Source organism: Sorex fumeus, unplaced genomic scaffold (assembly GCF_029834395.1).
Source record: "Sorex fumeus unplaced genomic scaffold, SorFum_2.1 ptg000045l, whole genome shotgun sequence".
Lineage (NCBI taxonomy): Eukaryota > Metazoa > Chordata > Mammalia > Eulipotyphla > Soricidae > Sorex > Sorex fumeus.
The window spans coordinates 14,106,308-14,126,432 of NW_026606102.1; the positions used below are offsets into that span (position 1 = coordinate 14,106,308).

General features: G+C 53.4%; 1 protein-coding gene across 10 annotated transcripts in view; it reads left to right on the forward strand.

Moving 5' to 3' along the window:
• The window catches only part of LRP8 (LDL receptor related protein 8), a 66,964-nt gene extending 48,158 nt beyond the window's left edge, over positions 1–18,806 (forward strand). For 7 of the 10 annotated variants that reach the window (XM_056122188.1, XM_056122189.1, XM_056122190.1 and 4 more), the window contains 10 exons: positions 418–645; positions 1,263–1,381; positions 1,893–2,032; positions 3,091–3,232; positions 4,117–4,269; positions 5,368–5,583; positions 8,617–8,685; positions 13,889–14,061; positions 15,181–15,357; positions 17,851–18,806. In XM_056122188.1, the coding sequence (XP_055978163.1) occupies positions 418–645; positions 1,263–1,381; positions 1,893–2,032; positions 3,091–3,232; positions 4,117–4,269; positions 5,368–5,583; positions 8,617–8,685; positions 13,889–14,061; positions 15,181–15,357; positions 17,851–17,889 (1,456 nt within the window). In that variant the 3' untranslated portion in view covers positions 17,890–18,806. The remainder of the gene's footprint in view (positions 1–417; positions 646–1,262; positions 1,382–1,892; positions 2,033–3,090; positions 3,233–4,116; positions 4,270–5,367; positions 5,584–8,616; positions 8,686–13,888; positions 14,062–15,180; positions 15,358–17,850) is intronic. The other 3 variants (XM_056122192.1, XM_056122193.1, XM_056122197.1) reach the window with 1 other exon arrangement.
• Positions 18,807–20,125: the final 1,319 nt, after the last annotated feature.

Below are 20,125 nucleotides of genomic sequence, written 5' to 3' on the forward strand. Positions count from 1 at the left end.
GTTAAGTGACAGTGCAGGGGAGGACAGAGGGACGTCTAGCATGTGCCTGCCATACGGCAAACACAGAGACATACCCCCAAACCACGGAGCATGATGGATCTGGGTCCCAGAATGATGGATGTGTGAGGCCCTGGGTTTGATCCTACCCAGCCCCCAAAGCCAGCGACCAGCGCAGTTTCTCTGCTGTGGTCGTCACTTGACGCCTTTTGAAATCAGTCCCTGGATTACCCGCTGCCAATTTCCTGGCCGAGCTGCTCCTGGGCAGATTGGCTGGTTCTAGTCTGTGGCACCGGGAAGGTGTGGAAGACGCCGACTCAGTTCCTGTCAGAGCCTCTTGAATCCATGGCCCAGAGCAGGGAGTGGGAGGGGCTGGGTCCCCAGGCCACAGCGGAAGGACCCCAGCTCTGTTACTCCTAGTGCCTACATGGACAAGGCCAGCGACCCAGCCGAGCAGGAGGTGCTGGTGGACGAGCAGCTGCACTCACCCGAGGGCCTGGCGGTGGACTGGGTGCACCAGCACCTCTACTGGACCGACTCGGGCAACAAGACCATCTCTGTGGCCACGGTTGACGGCAGCCGTAGGTGCACACTCTTCAGCCGTGGCCTCAGCGAGCCCCGGGCCATCGCCGTTGATCCCCTGCGAGGGTGAGCGTGCCCCTCCCCCAGTGTCTTGGGCTGTGGAGAGGCTGCGGAGAAGGCCGGGGTCACGGGGAAAATTGCGCTTTCTAAAGTTAGAGAAAATGCTGCTTTTTGAGGTGCTGCCACCACTTTTTGAGGTGGCACTCCCAAGCCCATCACAACAGCTACAGAGAGAGTTTTCCAGGAGAGTCCCTGTCTGCGGACCCCACCGTTGAAACCCACCAGCTCACAGCCTGCTCCGGGCATAGTAACTGGGCTCTTCTGAGCTGCTTGGGGCAGGAGCGAACAGGGTTACTGAGGAGGGTGGATGGAGAGGGCCCCTCTCTCCCCAGGAGACCAGAAGGAACAAGACTGACAAGGGCCTCTGCCCAGCCTCCCGCTCTGGGGCCTCATGGGACCAGTGGGAAGTGGGTCTCACAGCTGTGAGCCGAAACAGTGAACCCTGGATGTTCAGGCCTCCCTGGACACTTAAGGTTTGGAGGGTCCTGTGGGGTTATTTTTGCAGCTGACTAGTGACCGTGAAGCATAGCCTCCATCTCTTCTGAGGATGGGGGCCATTGAGATTCCCTGCCCTCCCATCACATCATCCGGTGGAAACCAGCCTGCATTCTTCTCTCCTTTAGGTTCATGTATTGGTCAGACTGGGGGTACCAGGCCAAGATCGAGAAGTCTGGGCTCAACGGTGTGGGCCGGCAGACTCTGGTGTCAGACAACATTGAATGGCCCAATGGAATCACCCTGGGTGAGTCTGGTGCTCCTGGGTGGTGCCGTTCCCAGATCGGGGTGCTCCTGGATCAGGGTTCTCCAGGATAGAGGTGCTCCCAGGTGGAGGTGCTTCTGGGTGGGCGTGCCCCTGGGTGGGGATGCTCTGAGATGGGAGTGCTCCCGGATGAGATACTCCCTGGTGGGAGTGCTCCCAGGTGCAGGTGTGAGTGCTTCTGTGTGGGGGTGCTCCCAGGCGTGGATGCTCCCGAGTGGGGTGCTTCGAGATGGGAGTGCTCCCAGATGGAGGTGCTCCCGAATGGGAGTGCTCCGGGATGGGGGTGCTCCCAGATGGGCATGGTCCCTGTGGACTCCTGACCCTCTGTGGCTCGGGCTTTTTCTGCCGCCCCTCCAGTGCCACGGCGTCGTTTCCTGAAGGCAGCCCAGGCTGGTCTGCACCTGATGCCTGGAAATGAGGGTGGAGATGGGCACAGAGGAGATCCGGCTGTAGACCATGGCCTGTTCCTCTGACCCTGTTCCCCACCCCCCAGATTTGCTGAGCCAGCGTCTGTACTGGGTAGACTCCAAGCTGCACCAGCTGTCCAGCGTGGACTTCAGTGGCCGCGGCAGGAAGATGCTCATCTCCTCCCCCGACTTTCTGAGCCACCCGTTTGGGGTCGCCGTGTTCGAGGTGAGCCGGTCACGGGGGCCCACAGAAAAGGGTCAGTGCAGAGTGGGTAAATCCCTGAGACATGCTCACAGGGAGTGAACACATGAGGACGGGCAGCAAGGTGGGGACAGGTCTGATCTGTCGTGCCAATCTATGAGCTGCTGGCGTCTTCCCAGTTCCCGCCTGGGGCCTGGCTCCCCCCACACCCTCTGGGAGCTCTGGTCCCGGTGTGTCCAGTCTGAGGTCCAGGTCTGTGCCCGGGATACAGATGGCCTGTAGTGGGGGAGGAAGAATTTTCCTAAGACCCAGTGACCTCTAGAACTGGCCCCAGAGAGGTCACTGCTCAGTCCAGCACATGTGTGACCCTGGGGTCCTAGAGCTGGCACCTCAGTCCTAGTGCTGGAACCCCTCGGTGTTCACCCCGCAGCCTCTCTTCTTAGGAAATGAGGAAGCCCACACTGACCTCTTCCCCCAAACGCACCCCACCCTCAAAAGGTGGGAAAGTGAGGGACGTTGGTCCAGGGGGGTGGTGCTGGCCATGTTTGCATGGTGACCCCTCCTCCAGCACTCGGCTCCTGCCCTGGTGCCACTCGTGATGTGCTGGGACCCACCTGGCTCTGCGTAGCCCGTGTGTGGAGTGGGCCTGAACATGTGTGTGTCTGAGCTGTAAGTGTAAAGGTGGTGCCAATGCAAGACCCCAGTGCCCATGCGTGTGATGGGCATGTGCAGTGCATCTTGACCTGTGCAGGACTGCCCACGGGCACACTCGCCTCCTGGGAGCCCACCATGGTCTGCAGGTGTGTGCCACTTGGGTGGAGGAGGCCCAGCGGGAACGTTCTCCCTGACACCCTCGAGGTCTTGGTCCCAGGCCCCAGCCACCCTTGCTGCAGTCAACACCCAACCATGCCCTTCTGCTGGACCCAGGACCCCAAGCAGGACATTAATGCTAGCCTCGGGTCCCAGCATGAATCTGAGGCCAGGAGAGCTCTGGGGAGAGGCTGGGTAGTTCATGGGGCTTCCCTTCTGGTGGTGTCATGGGTCATGGGTTAGGGCCACCATCATCTGCCTCTTCCCCACAGGACAAGGTGTACTGGACAGACCTGGAGAACGAGGCCATTTTCAGTGCAAATCGGCTCAATGGCCAGGAAATCTCTGTCCTCGCTGAGAACCTCAATAACCCACATGACATTGTCATCTTCCATGAGCTGAAGCAGCCCAGAGGTGAGCCCGCGTGCTCCCTGACCCCCGCAGGCCATGTCCACATCCTGCCGGCACCCCCAGGAGCCCCCGCAGCCACTCCTCGCTGGAAGATCTTTGCTGTCACCTTTTATTTCATTTGGCCTCAAGCTTTTGGCGCATTAAGGCTGAGTCTGTAGCATAGACATAGGAGTAAATACCCTGTTTGTGCAGTCTGACAAAGGGTGGCTCTCCCCGGCCTCTTGTCACAACCGGGGAACTGGGAGCTTTGAGAGGCCAGATCATGTTAACAGGAGGCAGAAGGAGAGCTGGCTCCGTGATGGCGTTCGCGCTCCTCCTTGGGGAGCTGGGCCGGGAGCTGGTCAAGAGCTCAGGAACCTGGGTCACGAGCTTTCTGGCAGGAATCCAGGCCGTGTCTGCCTATATTTCTAGGAGACGAGGAAACTTCTTATTACTGAGGCTGGGCAGCCAAATGGGGGAGTGTCTGATTCCAGATCTAGAAACTTTAATAAGAGAGATGGCGGGGCTGAAGCCAGACTATTTACCTTGTATGCAACCTGCCCGAGGTCAATCCCAGCACCCAGATGGCCCCCTGAACCCCTGAGTGCAGAGCCAGGAGTAAGCGCTGAGCATCGCAGGATGAGGCAGAAAAAAAAACGAGAGAGAAGGGGGTAGGATGAGGGTGTACAGTATAAGGGAAACCCATCTGGAACTGGCTGGTCTCAGCTTAGATTCTGCCCCCCAATTTCTACAAGTCGAGCTTTGAGAAGTTGGTGCTCCTTGAGCTGTGGGGTCCATGGCAGTTAAGTGCTTGGAGGGGCCTGGGGACAGCTTTTCCCACCTGCTGGACAGGAGGGGCCTGGGCCCAGGGGACACTCTGTGCCCCAACCCCTTCTCTCTCCCTCCAGCTGCGGACGCCTGCGAGCTGAGTGCCCAGCCCAACGGAGGCTGCGAGTACCTGTGCCTTCCCGCTCCCCAGACCTCCAGCCACTCTCCCAAGTACACGTGTGCCTGTCCTGACACCCTGTGGCTGGGCCCAGACATGAAGAGGTGCTACCGCGGTGAGCCCCCACAGGCCCGGCCTGCTTGCACCTCCACTCGGGGGCACCCAGCGATCCCCGCCTGCTCGATTCTCTGGGCTGCTGTGACCTTTGCTGCCTCCTCTCTCACCACCATTGTGTGCCGCATCCCCTGGGGTCCTTTCAAAGCTCTCCTCACCCCCAAGAAAGATGCATGTCCACCTGCATGTAGAGCTCGATGTCAGGGATTTTATGAACCCCTTGAGAATCTCAGATGAGATCCCCTGGTCCCCAAGACCAGGGAAGTCTCTCAAGTGGAACAAAAGGCTGAGATGTGTAAGGCTCTGGGGATTGATCCCAGTACCTCATGGACCCCCAGGCACTGCCAGGTGTAGCCCCCTTAACAACTGAGAAAGAAAAAAAACTCTTCATCCTCCTGGTTTCAGTTAATATGCAGGTAATATATTACTGTGTTATTTGTACAGGCAACATGCAAGTAATATGTTACTACTTACTGTATGGGTAATATGCAGATAATATGCTACTATGTGCAGGTACTGTGCAGGTTCTCTGTTACTGTGTAACTGCAGGTAATATGCAGGTTCTATGTTACTGTGTTACTGCAGGTGATATGTTACTGTGTTACTCTGCAGTAATGTGCAGGTGACCATGCACTCGCCCATCTCCCTCTGGGAATGGGATTGAGACTGGCAGGTAATGCTTCACGCAGGCAAGTTTGTACTTACTGCCCAGGCTTGATGTAGGGCAAAGGACTTTTGTTGGAGCTTAAGTTAATGGTGTCATTTGTGATTTCCAGGTTCAGTGGTTTTAAAATGGAGCGAAGGTTAAAGCTAAAGGTGTACGAGTGTAAAATCCTAGCAGATCGACAACCCTCCCCCACACACCCCAGACCTGGGCAGCTCCTGACCCCCCTCTCCTGTGGACATTCCTGGACCCCAGAAAAGTCAAGCCTGCAGCTTGGGCTTCAGGCAACGAATTGCTCCAAGCCCCCTGGGAGGGCAGGGAGGCTTTGTGGAAGCACGTTTGGGCTGAGCCCTGGGTTCGAGCTCTTCTGTGTAGTCCGAGAACAGTGGCTTACATGCTCGCTCACAGCTTCCCCATCTGCAACTTCCCTTCCAGCACCTCAATCTACCTCAACCACGACCTTCACCTCGACCACGACCGGGACAACAGCGGACACCACCAGAGCCCCTGGGACCACTGTCCACAGCGCCACCTACCAGAACCACAGCACAGAGACCCCAAGCCAGGCAGCTGCAGCCCCCAGCTCAGCGAGCGTCGCCACGGCTCCCATGTCTACCCCCAGCCCTGCCACCAGCAACCACTCCCAGCACTGTAAGGAAGTGACTCTTGGGTGCACTTCTGCCAGCCGGGAGGCACCCTGGGGTGGCGGGGCAGGGGAGGGTCATCGAAACGTGGTGACTGGGACCTGTGCGCGGGGGAAGCCAAGGGAGAAGCGGGACAGGAGAGCCCTGACCTGTGTTCAGATGTCCTGGGTGCCCATGAATGAGAAAGGGTCTGAGAAGAGCTCCTTCCTGCCTGAGCCCGGCTCTGCGCAGCAGCCCTGCCCCTGCCTGCATCACAAACTCGGCCAAGGTCACGTCTGTGGGCCACACGTCACCGCCACCACTTGGGAGCAAGGATTTGGCCGGAGCAAAGCTCCGCTGTCAGTTGGCAGCTCCCTGGGGTAGGTTCCCCATTAGTGACCTCGGAAGATGCCTGAGCATCTTTCCAGACCCTGGGGCAAACAGAGTTAAGTTCCCCACTTAATGATTATCTGGAGCAGTAATTGCTACTGCCAGGTGTTCTCTCTCAGGAACTAGCAAACATCTTTATATTTCCCTTTCCCTTCCTTCCCTTCCCCTCTCCCCTCCTGCCACATCCAGATGTGTTCAGGGCTTACTCCTGGCTCTGTGCTCTGGGATTCCTCCTGGCAGGCCTCGGGGACCATATGGGGTGCTGAGTCTTAAAGCTGGGTTGGCTGTGTGCAAGACAAGCACCCTATCTGCTGTATTATCTCTCCAGCCCCACAAACATCTTTTTTGGGGGAATTACCTGTTAGGGGGAGTTGACATATGAGAACAGACTTTTCTTTTGTTGTTTGGGCCACACCCAGCAGTGTTTGCTCCTAGCTCTGTGCTCAGAGATCCCTCCTGCTGGGGCTCAGGACTGAATGTGCTGCCGGGAATTGCATCTGGGTTTGCTCCTAGCTCTGTGCTCAGAGATCCCTCCTGCTGGGGCTCAGGACTGAATGTGCTGCCGGGAATTGCATCTGGGTTTGCTCCTAGCTCTGTGCTCAGAGATCCCTCCTGCTGGGGCTCAGGACTGAATGTGCTGCCGGGAATTGCATCTGGGTCAGCTGCATGCAAGGCAAGCACCTTACCAGCTGCACAATGACTCCGGTCCAAGAATAAACTTGTCAGTGTTCTTCACTTCTGCACAGCCCAAGGACTTAGCAGCCCTTTCTCTTTTTTGAGGGGGAGTTGGGCTTGAGCTTCTCACCTGACAGTGTTCAGAAGCTACTCCTGGCTCTGTGCTCAGGGGACACACCTGGAGGTCTTTGGGAGACCATATGCAGTGCCAGGGATGGAACCAGGGTCACACGCATGCAAGGCAAATATCTTACCTCATGTGATGTCTCTCCAGCCCTTTGTCTCAGGGCCTGTCCTGCCCCAACCACTGGCTCTTCATAGTGGACAGCACCTCCTGCAGGTGGATGCGGGTGCTGCAGGTGGATGCACTTGGGTGGAGTCTTTTGAGCAGGGCGTGGGGGGGAGGGTGCTCAAGGCCCACGTATTATCCACCGTGGGCTGGGTCCTAGGATCAGTTGGTGGTTGCACTGTGTCATAGCTGTGTGGCCCTTTCCTCTTTTTAGTTACTCGGTCCCCTAGAGTCCCCGCAGTCACATGCCGAGAGGTGGGGCCCGTGCCCTTGCAGGAACTGTCTCAGAGCAAACGCAGGGGCTGGGTCCCCTTCGCACCTCAGAGTGCTGTCGGGGAGACCCCGGAAAGACCTTTCAGGCCCCACCATGCTGGACAAAGCTCTAACGAGCACGGTTATAATACGAAGAACATGGAGCAACATACATTTTTTTAAAGAAAATACAAGGACCAAAGAGCTAGTACAAGGGTTAAGGTGCTAGCCCGGCATGCAGCTGACCCCCATCAGGTCCCTTGAGCACCGCTGGGTTGTCTGGCCAGTCACCAGCAACTCAGAGCAAGAAGCACCTCGCGCTCGGGCCCCCACACTGAGATCACAGCTGGCCGTCTGAGAATCGCTGGGAGCAACTCCTGGCCCCTGAGCAGCACTACCCACCCCCAAATACAATGTTTTCCATTTAGACTCTGCTTTCATACACCCCCTTTCATATATGCACCCCCAGAAGCAGCAGAGCCAGATGGTTTGTTCAGGCCTCAGCCACAGCCCCACTCCCGACCTCTGACCCGAGCAAGGCTGTGCCAGCAGGCATGGAGCAAGCGTCTGTGTGAGCGCCCTCACTGAGTTTGCACAGCACGCCTGCTTTAAAGTCAGATAAATAGAATATTTATAATACGAGGGGTCTGGAGCAGTAATAGTGCAGCGGGGACGGCGCTTGCCTTATATGCGGCCGACCCAGGTTCCATCCCTGGCATCCCATTTAGTCCCCTGAGCACCACCAGGAGTAATTCCTGAGTGCAGACCCAGGAGTAACCGCTGAGCATTGTCAAGTGTAACCCCAAAACAAAAATAAGCAGACAAAAGAATCCCACAAATATTTATATTATGAGGGGCTGGAGCAATAGCACAGCGGGTAGGGCTTTTGTCTTGCACGCAGCTGACCCAGGTTCAATTCTCAGCATCCCATATGGTCCCCTGAGCACTGCCAGGAGTGGTTCCTGAGTGCAGAGCCAGGAGTAACCCCTGACCATCACTTGGTGTGACCCAAAAAGAAAAAAAAATATATATATATATATTATGAAAGGATTAGGATTCTCAACCAAAGCCAACCAAGCAGTTAAGTATAGTCAAGGTTTCACATCCAGGGTTTCTCTATTCTGAGGATTCACTGAAACTAAGTGAATCACGTTGATGTTGACTACAGACACAAGAGCAGCAACGTGAGAGGGGCAGAGGTCTGGAACCTCAGTGCCCACCCAGAACCCGCTCTCCTGCAAAGTGACTGCAGAGAGGCGGCACTAGGGGTGTGAGGCCCAGCCCTGCTGCTTCCCCCAGGGCCCCCAAGTGCCAGCCAGACTCGCTTTCCCCATTTGAGCAGACGTCTGCCCTCTCCTGCTTGTGCCTCACTCATATATGGAAGGACCCTGGGAAGACTGGCCACCATCGCAGGCCTGGCACTCACCTTATCCTGCACCTCTTTGTGTCTTGCAGATGGGAACGAAGGTGGCAAGATAGGTTCCACCGTCACTGCTGCTGTCATTGGCATCATTGTGCCCATGGGTAAGTCTGGGCCCAAGTCTCTGAGTGGAGGAGAGACCCACCACCGCTCTCCTACCCGCCAGGGTCTGGGGGAAGGTCCCGAAAATGGAGTTCCCACTGCCAAGTCTTGGCTGAGATTGGTTTTGTAGCTTGGCATAGCCTACAGGATCTGGACCCGGGAGCCCATCTTGCCACCACCATCCCCGCTCGGCCCAACTTTGCCATCTGGGGGGAAGCTGAAGTGTCGAATCTGTGGGGCTGAACGCTCAACCCGCTTCCCCGTCTCTGGCGGTGTCTGCCACGTGGACGGAGCCCAGGAGTCCATAGAGTATTTGCCTGTCTTTGACTGCGTCTTCCTGTCCTGCTTCCTGTTTGTTTTTCCCGCAAACACCAACTACTCTGGGCCAGACTGTCTGGTGGGGAGGGCAGGGGGCTGAACAGGCTTGGCTCCTGCCCTCCAAACTCTCATCTTATTGGATAGACACACACCTAACCCAGGTCAATGCATGATGCTACTGAAAGCCCCAAGGTCAAGCTGTGTTGATGCTGTAATGTGGCAGAAGAGCTGCGGGAAAAGCCGCAGAGTGCTTTGAGCACAAGGCTGGTCCATGGGTTGGGCATGGAGGGAAGCTGGCCGCTTGCCTCTCGCTCTGAGGATGCTTTCCTTGTGGATATGATTGATACTTCGGTTGCCCAGTGAAGATTGATCATGAAGACAGCTTGAGCAGAGCCAGGAGGGAGGGGAGGGAGGGTCTGGAACTGAAAAGGCTTCAGTAGCGCCAGCACATAGCACTTGGCTAAGCCTGGCAAAGGACCACAGGGGCTGGTTTGTTCTCTCCTACCCTGATTTTCTCTTGGATCCCGGCTGTCTCATCATCTCCTGGTGGGATCTTGGACACTGCACTTTTTTTAAAAAATTTTTTATTAGTGAAACACCGTGAGGTACAGTTGTAGACTTACAAATTTTTGTGCTTGGGTTTCAATTATACAATGATCGAGTGCCCATCCCTCCACCAGTGCCCATTTTCCACCACCTCTGATTCCAGTATCCCTCCCGCCCCCCATCCCCCCATCCCACCCTGCCTCTGTGGCAGGGCATTCCCTTTTGTTCTCTCTCTCCTTTTGGGTGTTGTGGTTTGCAAAAGAGGCATTGAGTGGCAATCATGTTCGGTCTATAGTCGACTTTCAGCATGCTTCTCCCCTCCTGGGAGGATCCTCCCAATACCCTTTATTTGTTGCTCCCTTCTCTCTCTGAGCTGCCTTTTCCCCTAGCATGTGCAGCTGGCCTCCAAGCCATGGAGTGAACCTCCTGGCACTTATCTTGGCTATTCTTGGGTGTTAGTCTCCTATTTTGTTACTTTATGTTTAATGCAATGCAATCTTTCTATGTCTGTCCCTCTCTTTCTCACTAATTTCGCTTAGCATGATACTTTCCATGTAGTACCACCTGTATGTAAATTTCATGACTTCATCTTTTCTAACAGCTGCATAGTACTCCATTGTGTAGATGTACCAGAGTTTCTTCAACCAGTCATTTGTTCTCGGGCACTCAGGTGTTTTCCAGATTCTGGCTATTGTAAACAGTGGACACTGCACTTTTATCCTGGGAATTCCCTGTGTGCTTTCTGGTGCTGGGGGTTGAAACCAGGGCCTCACGTGGGCAGAGCCCCAGGTCTCCTGCAGATGTTTGTGTTTATTGAAAAGGCTAAAACCTGTGGATTATGGAGGGCTGGTGTAGCGTGTCTGGCATTGGCATTGGAAGGGTCCACAGGAGAGACCAGGAGACTGAGAGGAGTGGACGGGGTCTCTCAGAGCTTTGCTTTGTGGAGGGAAGATGCCTCCCTCCATCCGGTCTGCTGCTGCCGCTGATGCGAGGCTCCTGTGTGCTGCCTCCTGGACTTCACCGGCCATGGTGGAATCAATGCTCTTCATATCTGCTTCTCTGGGGAGTGGGAGATAAATCTTTCCATGATCTTTCCGGTGAGGTCGAAGATTTGTTCATAAGCTTATGCCCAAGTAGCTACTTTTATTTATTTACATTTCAGCCTTCATGGATTTTGCCCATTTCACAGCCTTCAGTTTTTCTCATGACTTTTTGGTCTTACTCATATCTGTAATAATCCTTATACACATTAAAGTTAGATTTTTTATATATTACATATATATTACAAAAATTGTCTCTCTATCTGCCACTAAGATTTAAGCTGAGTAGGAGCTTATGCATATATATATATATATACACATACATGCTGTAATGTGGCAGAAGAGCTGCGGGAAAAGCCACAGAGTGCTTTGAGCACAAGGCTGGTCCATGGGTTGGGCATGGAGGGAAGCTGGCCGCTTGCCTCTCGCTCTGAGGATGCTTGTGGATATGATTGATACTTTAGTTGCCCAGTGAAGATTGATCATGAAGGCAGCTTGAGCAAAGCCAGGAGGGAGGGGAGGGAGGGTCTGGAACTGAAAGGGGTTTAGTTATTTATATATATATATATGTGTGTGTGTGTGTGTGTGTGTGTGTGTATTAGATCTCTTTGATCATTTTGTACTAGGATTTCTTGTTGAGGAAAGTTTGCCTCATTCTCATGATTAGGATATCTCCCTAAAGAGACCAGAGACATGGCACAGCAGGTACCAAAACCAACCAACCAAACAACAACAACAACAACAACAAAATATTCTACACATTTTTCTGTGGCTTTAAACATTCGTTAGTATTTGGATACCAGATCCTTGAGAATTTCAGAGTATCGTTTGTGACAGAGATCTCACTCTTTTCCTTTTTCCTACTTGCCTTTCTCATTTTCCCCAAAGCGTTACTGGGTCTTCTGTTCTTTGCCTCAGACTTGAAGTGTCACGTTTATTATAAACCACGTGCTCCGATCCTGTCATCATCTGCATTGGGGCTGTCCCTGCTCCTTTGAGACCGGGCCGCCTCCTTCTCTACGCTAGAAGCACATCGTCAGGATGTGCTTCATATCTCGGGCAGGTCACTTTCATTCTTGCAACATTTTCTTAGTTATTTTTATCCTGTTCGTCTTTTAGACAAGCTGCAGCTGCATCGTGAAAATTCTTACGCTGGAATTCCACGCTGTGGATGATGAAGAAAATTTACATTTTCACAGTATTGGTGTTTCTGGTCTGGAAGGCCAATATTTTTTTATTTATTTTGAGTCTTCTTTTCTGTGCTTTAGTAAAATTTTTATTTGGCAGGGTGGGTGTGGGTTTGGGGCCTTCCCTGGTGGTGCCCAGGGCTTACTCCTGGCTTTGTACTCAGGGATCACTCCTGAGGTGCTGGAGACCAAGCCTGGGTCAGCTGCGTGTAAGTCAAGCGCCCTGCCCACTGTCCTATCTCTCCCGTTCCCTGCTTCACTCCAGTCTCCAAAGCATACAGGACTTGCCCATTCCTCCTGGACTCCTCCAAGATAGTTGATAGTTTTCTGCTGCGCTATCGTGGATGTGTTATTCTGTTTTTGAACCAGTTATTGCAGATTAGTGCTGGAGCGATAGCACAACGGTAGGGCTGCCTTGCATGCAGCCAACATGGCCGACCCGAGTTCGATTCCTCCACCCCTCTCGGAGAGCCCGGCAAGCTACCGAGAGTATCTCGCCCGCACGGCAGAGCCTGGCAAGCTCCCCGTGACGTATTCGATATGCCAGACACAGTAACAACAAAAGTCTCACAATGGAGACGTTACTGGACCTGCTCGAAAAAATCAATGAACGGGAGGACAATGACTCTTAAATTGCAGATTAGTAAGAAAACTGTTGGCTCTGTTGTTGAAGCCTGTCTGATGAACGCAATGATTTCTAATAATTTTTCATCTCTCTTCTAAAATTCTTTTCTAAACAATGTTTGTTCATGACAAGTGTTTGGTTACTTCCTTCAGTTCCTGAGCAGCTCTGACTGCATTGCTCGATCCCCGAGACAAGAAAGAGCGTCCGGGCTGAGGGCTCTTCTGCCTTGTCCCTTGTTCCTAGGTGGTCAGGTCCATCCTTGCCCTCGCTCCAGAGGAGAGCCCCTCCGTGTGCATGCACCCTGCTTGCTTTCTTTCATTTTTTTTAACTGAAATGATTTCTTTTGTATTGTTTGCTATGAATAAATCACTGATAATGATCCAAAAAAGTTTCCTTAGAGCAAAGTGTGTGAAGATTGTTGTATTTCATCCAGGGGCCATTAAACCCTTCTATGAGAGATCACTAACATGTTGTTAAAGGTTGAGACTTGTCTGCTTTTATATATATATTATAGTAAAGGCCCTCCCGTTGATCATCGATTTGCTCGAGCAGGCCCAGTAACGTCTCCATTGGAGACTTTGTTGTTACTGTGTCTGGCATATCGAATACTCTCGGTAGCTTACCGGGCTCTCCGAGAGGGGCGGAGGAATCGAACTCGGGTTGGCCATGTTGGCTGCGTGCAAGGCAGACGCCCTACCCGCTGTGCTATCGCTCCAGCCCATATATTATATATATCTGTAAAAATATATTTCCCTCTAAGATTGGTTGCCTTCTACTTTAAACCCCATCCAATGCGGTGCGTTACTCTTGGAATATTAGTGGTGTGAGGTATGAGATGTTGCATGGCCATGAATGTGACCACACAGTCCAGGAACAGATTTACTCATGGGTAAGGCTCGCCGGAGCATGTGAAGAGTGGCCATGAGCATGGTAGAGGTTGCGTTCTGGAGGTTTTCGGCGGCTGGGGCTGGGTCCCTTGGGGCAGGGAGGGGAGCTCACATGCCCCCTCCGGGTTGCCCAAGTGAAACAGCCTGGTGTGGGGTCTGGCGGCATGGCTGCGGCGGCGTCCCTGCCGGCTTTATGTCTCCGGGAGCCACTGTCCCGATTCTGTCCTTCCTGTTTGAGAGCTTCTTCGTCACTCATTAACGTGCTCCTTTGTCTTAGTGCAGAGCCTGTGTTTCCCTGCTGTGCCCCCTTCCAGAGATTCTCCTGGCGGCTCCCCAGCCTTGAGGGAAGCAACCCATCTCTCCCCAGGCCCCTCCAACTTGGGGAGAGGTGGATTTCTTCAGAGGGTTCAGGGAAGTAGCAGCATTCAGGCAGAAGTTCTCTGGAGGGAGCTTCCCTCAATCCTTAAAGCAGCTGGGTCTGGGCAGGGGATGTAGAGGACAAAGAGACTCTCTCCTCAAGGGACCCCCTGGGGGTGCAGCACAGTAGCTGCAGACACGTCTGGGGGCTGCAGCAGGACCCATGTGCCGTGTCTCGCTCCCAGTGGTGATAGCCCTGCTGTGCATGAGCGGCTACCTGATCTGGAGGAACTGGAAGCGGAAGAACACGAAAAGCATGAATTTCGACAACCCCGTGTACAGGAAGACGACAGAAGAGGAAGATGAAGATGAGCTGCACATAGGGAGGACCGCTGAGATCGGCCATGTCTACCCTGCAGTAAGTACTTGGCTAGAAGTCCTCCTGCCTCCCTCCCTCCCTCCCTCCCTCCCTACTTCCCTCTTACCTTCATTCCTTCCTATGTTCCTCCTTCCTCCCTCCCTCTTCCCTTCCTCCCTCCCTTTTCCCTTCCTTCCTCCCTTCCATCCACCTCCCATCCCCCTTCTCTCCCTCTTCCTTTCCTTATCTCCTCCCTTCCTCCCTCTCTCCTTCCTCCCTCCTTTCTCCCTCCTGCCTTTTCCCTTCCTTCCTCCCTCCTCCCTCCCTCCTTCCTTCCCTTCCTCCCTCCTTTCTTTTCTCCCTTTCTCCCTCCTTCCTCCCGTCTTCCCTCCCTCCCTCCTTTCCATTTTTGAATATTTATCAAAACTGCCACATGCCAGATACTGTTCTACGCCCTAGGGACATCAGCGTGAGGGCAGATGCCTGGGGAAAGGGTATCTGGGCCACAATGAAGGGGCTTTTCCGGGCAGTAGCGAAGCCACTTGTCTTCTTGCTGAGAAAGTTTTCAGAACTTTGGGGCGGGAATACCTGTTAGTGTGTTGGGTTTAACAGGCCCCAGGTGTTGACGGGAAGGCAGGGAGTTGCTTGCGTCCAGGGATCTGGGGAGGGGGAGGGGAGCAGCAGTCACATCCCCCTGCAGGGCTGTGTGCTGAGGGCCACAGGGGAAGCTCGGGCCCCCCTCCGCTAGGCTGCTGTCCCACTGGCTCTGTCTCCAGGAGCCTCTCACCACGCAGCACTCATCATGCCACGGTCTGCCCGTCCTTTCCCGTAGGGGCCTCTCCGTGGACACGCGCTCCTCGAGGCAGGGCTGTTTCCCTGGGGTCCAGTGCACGTCGCGAGCTCCTAGCGAGTGTTCAGGGCCACTGTGCATGAAGCTGTTTGGGAACGTAGGCAGGGGCCACCTCCCAGGGGAGGTGGCAGGTGGAGCGTGTCCTTGAAAGGCTTCCAGGGAGAGGAGGAGAAATGCATTGGCAGCAGGAGGCCAAGGATGAGAGGCCAGGCAGGGCAGGGCATGCCGGGGAGCAAGGATACCAGGTGGCTGGAGCAGATGTCAGATTGGAATAGCAGAGCCAGGGGGCTGAGTGACCCCAGAGGTCATCTGGTCCATCCCCCTGTCAGGCGATCAGCAGCTTTGAGCGCCCGCTGTGGGCAGAGCGCTGTCTTGGGGAGACCAGAGAACTGGAAGACCCAGCCCCTGCCCTCAAGGAGCTTTTTGTCTTGCCGGGAGAGCCAAGGTCACAGCCGCACCAACTCCCGAAGAACCCTCTTTCCGAGCTGCCTGTCGTCGCGTGCAAGGTAGGGCAGTGCCCCTCGGAGGCTCAGGGGCCGCGAGCGAGGGCAGGGAGCCAGGCCAGGGCAGCAGCGTCCTGCTCGTGGAAGGCGGCGAGTGTCCACGGGTGTTGGGGCAGAAGGAGAGATGGGCCAGTGGTCAGCCGAGGACATGGTGGCATGTGGCTGGCACGGGGGCAGGGCAGGCTGCAGCAGCTGCTGCAGCCCGTTGTCCAGGAGGGGAAGTGGGGGAAGCTGAGTCAGGAGGGCTAGTGCATGGCGGCGGGGGGTCTCGCCCTCCACCAATCCGAGAGGCAGACCCCAGCCAACTCGGACAGGTCGGAGGGGGCGGAGGAGGAGACGCTAAGCTAAGCCAGGAGTGGAGAGATGATTCCCCGCTTTGCCGCTCCACAGTCCCCGATCCTCGTCACTTCTTTCTGCTGGTTTCACTGGTAAAATGGGAATAACAGCCGTCTCGTTCTGTTTGCCTTCTGTGGTCAAGAGAGCTAGCCCTGTGAGTGCTCTGTGAGGTAGAAAACATCCTGACCACGTGGAGTGGCTCCAGAAAAGAAAGTCTGAGGTCTCAGGAGAAACTATTCCTGAAGTTTCTCAGCTGCAGAGAGATGGACTAGGAGATGCGGAGACTGACATGTCCTAAGAACTTGCCCTGTGTTGTTTAAGTACTTGTGGTTTAGTCTCTCCAGGCAAGTTATGGTGTTGTTATGAGTTCCATTTTTCAGATGAGGAAACTGAGACTCAGAAGTCGAGAATAACTGGCCTTCCGTCACAGTCAGGAAGTGGCAGAACTAGGATTCCAATTCTGGTCTGCATGTTACTGATAGCCTGTGTTCGGGAGCTGGAACCAGGCTACGGCCTTGCAGGCAGCTGGCCTGGGTTCTATCCCCGGCACCCTATCTGGTCCCTGGAGCCTGCCAGGTGACAGCTCTGAGTGCAGGACCAGGAATAAGCCCTGGAGCACTGTCTGGTGTGGCCAGACAAAACAGAATGAAACAAAGGCCGTGTTCTTTCTACACTGACATGAGGTAAACTCTTTCCTCAGTACTCTGGAAATCCACAATCTCAACCTGTTCTCTGCCTCTGAGCCCCTTTCCCATCACTGCTGGGATTTCTTAGCCCTGGATATCTATCTTGGAGAGAGTGGGAGGCTAACTGGATAGAAAGTTTCAGATCTCCTGCTAGCGGGCCAAGGCCAGGGTGTTCATGCAGAAATACTAAAAAGACAAACACGGTTGGAGATGCAGCAGAGTCATTGTATGTAGGACATCTAAAGATGGAAAAGACTAGTCTGGTTCTCTTCCGTGGGGATGCAGAAGCTGTCAGTCCTAGATTAAGCCCTCGACATAGATGATTTGACTCCCTACCAATGCTGGAAGGTTGGTCCTTTATTACTCGCGTTTGACATGAGATGTGAGCTCAGAGGTGGGCATGGGGAGAGCTATGTCACCTGGTGCCGAGAGAGACACTCACACCCTGCGTCTGTCTCCAGGAGGGTGTCCAGGAAATGGAAGTGTGGGAACAGGGTTCCGCCCTGACGACGGAAGTAGCAGCTGACGACACCCAGGTGGGAAGTGGGGAGCACATACCCTGGAGGAAGGGAAGGGAAGAGGCTCAGACACTGGTATACTTGAAGGCTTGCCACAGCAGAACTCTGAGTCTAAGTGAATCAGAGAACATCAGAAGAGAGGGGGGCAGAGATAGAGCACAGTAGGTAGGCCACTTACCTTTCATGGGACCGGCCCGGGTTTGATTCTTCAACACTGCCTAGAGTCCCCTAGCCCAGCAAGGAGTAAGCCCTGAGCTCCGCCAGGTATAGCCTGAAAAAACAAAAAAAAGAAGATAGAATGAGAGTTCATGTCAGGATGGGTGGGGATGGAGCTGAGTTCATTTTCCACAATGCAGTACTGTGGCTTTGGGGGTTAGAGATCCACTAGCTAGTTAGTGGCCAACCCTTCGTGGCAGAGGGCAGTCTAGCAACTGATTACTGGAAATAGGAGGAGAGGGAGGCAGGGATTTGACTCAGTTGGCCTGCATCACTCCCCAGGTGTGTATAATCTGCTGGGAAGAGTACAGATTGATTTCCTGTGATTAGCAGACTTGAGACGACCGGCTAATGAGCTAGAAAGAAATGTTTGCCAAAAGCCAATTCACTGAGGCTGTCCAAACCTGGAGTCCTATGAGGAAGGATTGAGAAAGTTTAGACCTCTGCAGCCCGCCTGGACGAAGAGGCAGATGAATGGTGGATAGCTGGACTTGTGATTCATGCAGACCTGGGTTCTGGTTTTAGCTGGCCACTTGACGCGTGATCCAGGACAAATGTTGTTTAGGCTCATTGAGTCTCAGCTTCCTTGTCTGTAAAATAATGGGAGAAGGGCCTGCTTCTCAGGGACATGGGAAGGTTTTGTAAGCTCATGCTGGTGGAGTGATGGGACACCAGGGACCTTGTGGGCACCCTGTTGTAACTCCTGCGACCTAATGGTGATTTCTCTGCTCTTCCCCCAGCGAGTGGCATTAAACATTGAAGATGATGGACTGCCCTGAGGATGGGACCGCTCCCGCCGTGCCTCACGGAACTCAGTCCCATGCACCACAGCCCAGGACGGTCTATGCCTGGACAGGAGGGTTTCTGTCCATGGGTCTGTGCGACTGTGCGAGTGTGCGTGCGTGTGTGTGCATGTGCGTGTGCGTGTGCGTGTGTGTGTGTGTGTGTGTGTGTGAGAGAGAGAGAGAGAGAGAGAGAGAATCTGTGTGTATTTTTTTTTAATTTATGTTGCGGAAAGGTAACCACAAAGTTATGATGAACTGCAAACATCCAAAGGATGTGAGAGTTTTTATATGTATAATGTTTTATACACTTTTTAACTGGTTGCACTACCCATGAAGAATCATGGACCAGCTGTGGCTGGTGACTAACATGATGTACATAACCAAATGGGCCGACGGAACAGTAGCTCACTCATCATTTTAAAACTATATTTACAGAGGGCATTTGGTTGGAGGGGGGCGCTTTTTAGGTTTTGGAGTTTGGGTTTTGTTTTGTGAGATGATTATGCTTTGTGGCTATCCATCAGCATAAGAGAAAAAAAAACCTTCCTCTCCCTCCCCCATCTAGATTATTTATTAACATATTTCAAAAATAAGATTAGCTCTATAAATAATTTAGAGACAGGAGAGTATTTATTTTTGGTATGTCTGGATTCCCCCACGCAGATTTGCGTGCATTTGTGTTTGTGTATGTGTGTGAGAGAGAAAAGGCTGGAACAGAGAGGCATGCCAATGGCTGTAATTCAGAAACAAAAGAACAATCTATTTTAAAAATCATCCACAAGGGAATTATCCGCAGCCCTTTCTTTGGAAATTTGGCTCAGCAAAAAGGATAACATGGTTCAGGCAAACATGGAGTGGAAGAGGCAAAACTGTCCCACCTCTGTCTGCTCCTGGAAATGGGGGGGTCCAGTCAGTCGGGGAAAGCCCCTCGGTACTCCCAACTGCTGTGCTACCCTGTGTGACATAGGCCAGTTCTCATGAGCTTAAGCGGGGCCAGGCCTGAACCTCAGCTACTTCTGGACTTGAAGTTATGCTCTGTGAGAAACCTATTCCGTGTCCTCCAGGACTTAGGGGGCATCAGGGTCTCCTCTGAGGTCCCCCAAGGAACACCATCCTTCTTAGAGCTCAGTGGAGATGGTTATCACAGAGCCCCCCCATTTCCCCGAGGAACTGGCACAGACCCTCTTGAGATACGCTAGGAGGAAGATAAGGACAGTGAATTAAGTTTTGTTACATCCCCGTTCCCCCCCCCCCCCCGCCCCGGTACTCTCTACCACTTTTTCTAGGTGGAGAAAAAACCTCCTAGTCCTCTGTAGTTACCATCATGTATTCATAGAGAAGAAACTGAGCCAAAAGGCTTACAGCAGAAAAAGTGGCCAAACCTGAAGCTGCCTTTGACGGGGGGTGATGGCATACGCCATAGCGCATTGGATATCTGTGTTCACACGGGGGTTGGTTTATTGCTCTATGAATAAAAGGGAAAACTCTGTGCAGATGTACAGACTTTTTTCATCGTAGACACCTTCTTTGCTCTTCCCGGGTCTTAAGGGAGGCAGGGAGAAATAAGTTCCTTTTTCTTTTCTGGGGCTCTGTCATTGGAAACCATTGGAATCCTCCGGTCCCAGAAGGAATTCAGTGCCACCCCCACCCCTACTTGTTCATCTAAGGGACAGTCGTCTCTTTGCTCTCCTGCCATGCCACTCCCTCATACAGGTAGAGACCAGGCCGGGAATGGAAGTGTTTGGCTTAAGTAGGAGCAGAGGACACATCAAGCCTGACATGCCTGGAATTTGACACATTTCAGCCCCCCTCTCCCCCCCCCCCCCACTTTCCAGCTGCACCCCCCCACCAGCGCCTCCTCAGTGAACTTTGGGTGTCTTACTGACTTGATACCCTGTGAGTTTCCAGACAGACATTTAGCGGTTCTGTCATCCTATTCCTGGGACATTCCTCTCCGGAACATTCTCAATGATGTCTGCAAGCCTGGGGACTCCCCTTTCCGAGCCCTGTCCTCATGCATGTGTGGAGTCCCAGGATGCTTCTTGATAAGGTAAATGCACACACCCGGACGAACTATATTTAAGGACAGAGATTGAAAAACAAGAGCCAACTCCCGTGGAACTTAATCATCACGACTTTTCCTTGAAGAATGCAAATTAAAACTGATTTGGATAAAGAAAAACATGGAAATAAACACAAAACAAGCAACTTAAAAAATAAAAACTGTATC